The sequence below is a fragment of the Triticum dicoccoides genome, chromosome 5B, assembly GCF_002162155.2.
Source record: "Triticum dicoccoides isolate Atlit2015 ecotype Zavitan chromosome 5B, WEW_v2.0, whole genome shotgun sequence".
Lineage (NCBI taxonomy): Eukaryota > Viridiplantae > Streptophyta > Magnoliopsida > Poales > Poaceae > Triticum > Triticum dicoccoides.
In genome coordinates this window covers 530,143,342-530,144,711 of record NC_041389.1, presented here as the reverse complement: position 1 = coordinate 530,144,711, position 1,370 = coordinate 530,143,342, and the positions used below count along the sequence as shown (strand labels likewise).

The 1,370-nt window shown below is 54.5% G+C and overlaps 1 protein-coding gene across 1 annotated transcript; it reads right to left on the bottom strand.

Moving 5' to 3' along the window:
• Positions 1–402: 402 nt before the first annotated feature.
• LOC119306008 lies at positions 403–1,034 on the bottom strand. Its single transcript, XM_037582368.1, has one exon. It carries the CDS (start codon positions 1,002–1,004, stop codon positions 582–584), a length of 423 nt encoding a protein of 140 aa, XP_037438265.1. The 5' UTR covers positions 1,005–1,034; the 3' UTR covers positions 403–581.
• Between the last annotated feature and the right edge of the window lie 336 nt (positions 1,035–1,370).

The following is a 1,370-nucleotide window of genomic DNA, read 5'->3' as shown; positions in this document are numbered from 1 at the left end:
CCAGCCGTCAGCTGGTGCTAGCTCCTCCACAAAATCTTTTGATCAAGCACACCGCAAGCATCTCTGACCATGTACGCGCCAGGAATTGGACTCCAGACCAGTGCTCTTACTACGAATTTCCCAGATCGTGGATCGAATCTCACTCGCATCAGCCTCTGAATAGTTAATTGCGAAAATTGCATGCACGCGCGGGCGCAATCGAAATCGATCGGCCTCGCCTCGCTGCTCTGCCCAGAGCTACCTAACCGCGCCGGACCTGATCTGATCCTCGTCGCTGCGCACGGAGATCATCGATAAGCTGTAGGAAGTAGGGAAACATGGTAGGAGACGACAAATATCAGTTCTGGAATCAGAAGCCGTCATGATCAACAGTTCAACACAAACAAGGGATGGAACTCCAACCAATTACTAGTACGTCTTATTGCATCGATTGAAGCTTTAATTTACAGTAGATCGATGGCGATTCCTCTCCGGCGAGGAAGGAGAGGACTGCGAGCACGAAGTACCAGCTACCCCCCAGCAATTACGCTAATTACAGGAAGATCCCTCTCGTCTCTCCTCTCCTCCCTCCACCTCGTCGCCTAATCCTTTCTGTTCATCCGGCCGCTGCGGCCTCCGATTTCCTCCGTCGCGGCGTAGATCTCGGCGATCAGGCGGTACCGCTTCGCCCTCCGCTGGCTCCCGGCCACCTCCTGCTCCTCCTCTTCCTCCCGGTCCCCGGAACCGCCAAGGAAAACCGCGCCCGGCGCCGGCGCCTGCAGTCCGTTGACGGAGCGCGGGGAGGAGACGCCCGAGGCCGCGACGTAGGCGACGGGGTGGGCGCCCGTGGTGCCCGAGGACGCGCTGCTCCCGCTGAGATGGATGAGCTGTTCCGCCGCGTCGAGCTCGCGCGGCGTGAAGGCCTCCGCCGCCAGCGCCCGCGCAAGCGCCGCGACGCCCTTGGTCCTCGGCTCCGGCGCCGGCTTCGCCTTCGCCGGCTGCATCTCGCGCTGTAGTCTTTTCATGGTAGATTTGGCCAGGGTGGGTTGGTTGCCGTGGACGCTCGTCGGCTAATTTCTTTCGCTTTTGAGAAGGCTACGTTTTTTTCTTCGCAAATGAGAAGGTTGGCTTTATTAATTTTCGTCATTTTCTATTTAAGCTGGGCTTTAAAAAAAATGCGGGCAAACTTTTGTCGCCTTTTTTTGCGAATACTGTTAGAAGTACCTTGAATAAATATCAAACCTGGCTCTGAATCAAATAGGCGTTAGTTTTTTCAAGAGAAACATTCGATCTATTCATAATCAATCATGGTAGTATAGAGACCATCGGAGTTAAATAACAATTATACATGTTTGACGACTGCAAGCACTAGAGTGTACCAAAGGCGCACT

Coding starts and splice junctions, on each gene's coding strand:
- LOC119306008 (XM_037582368.1), bottom strand. CDS start 1,004: ATGAAAAGACTACAGCGCGAGATGCAGCCGGCGAAGGCGAAGCCGGCG.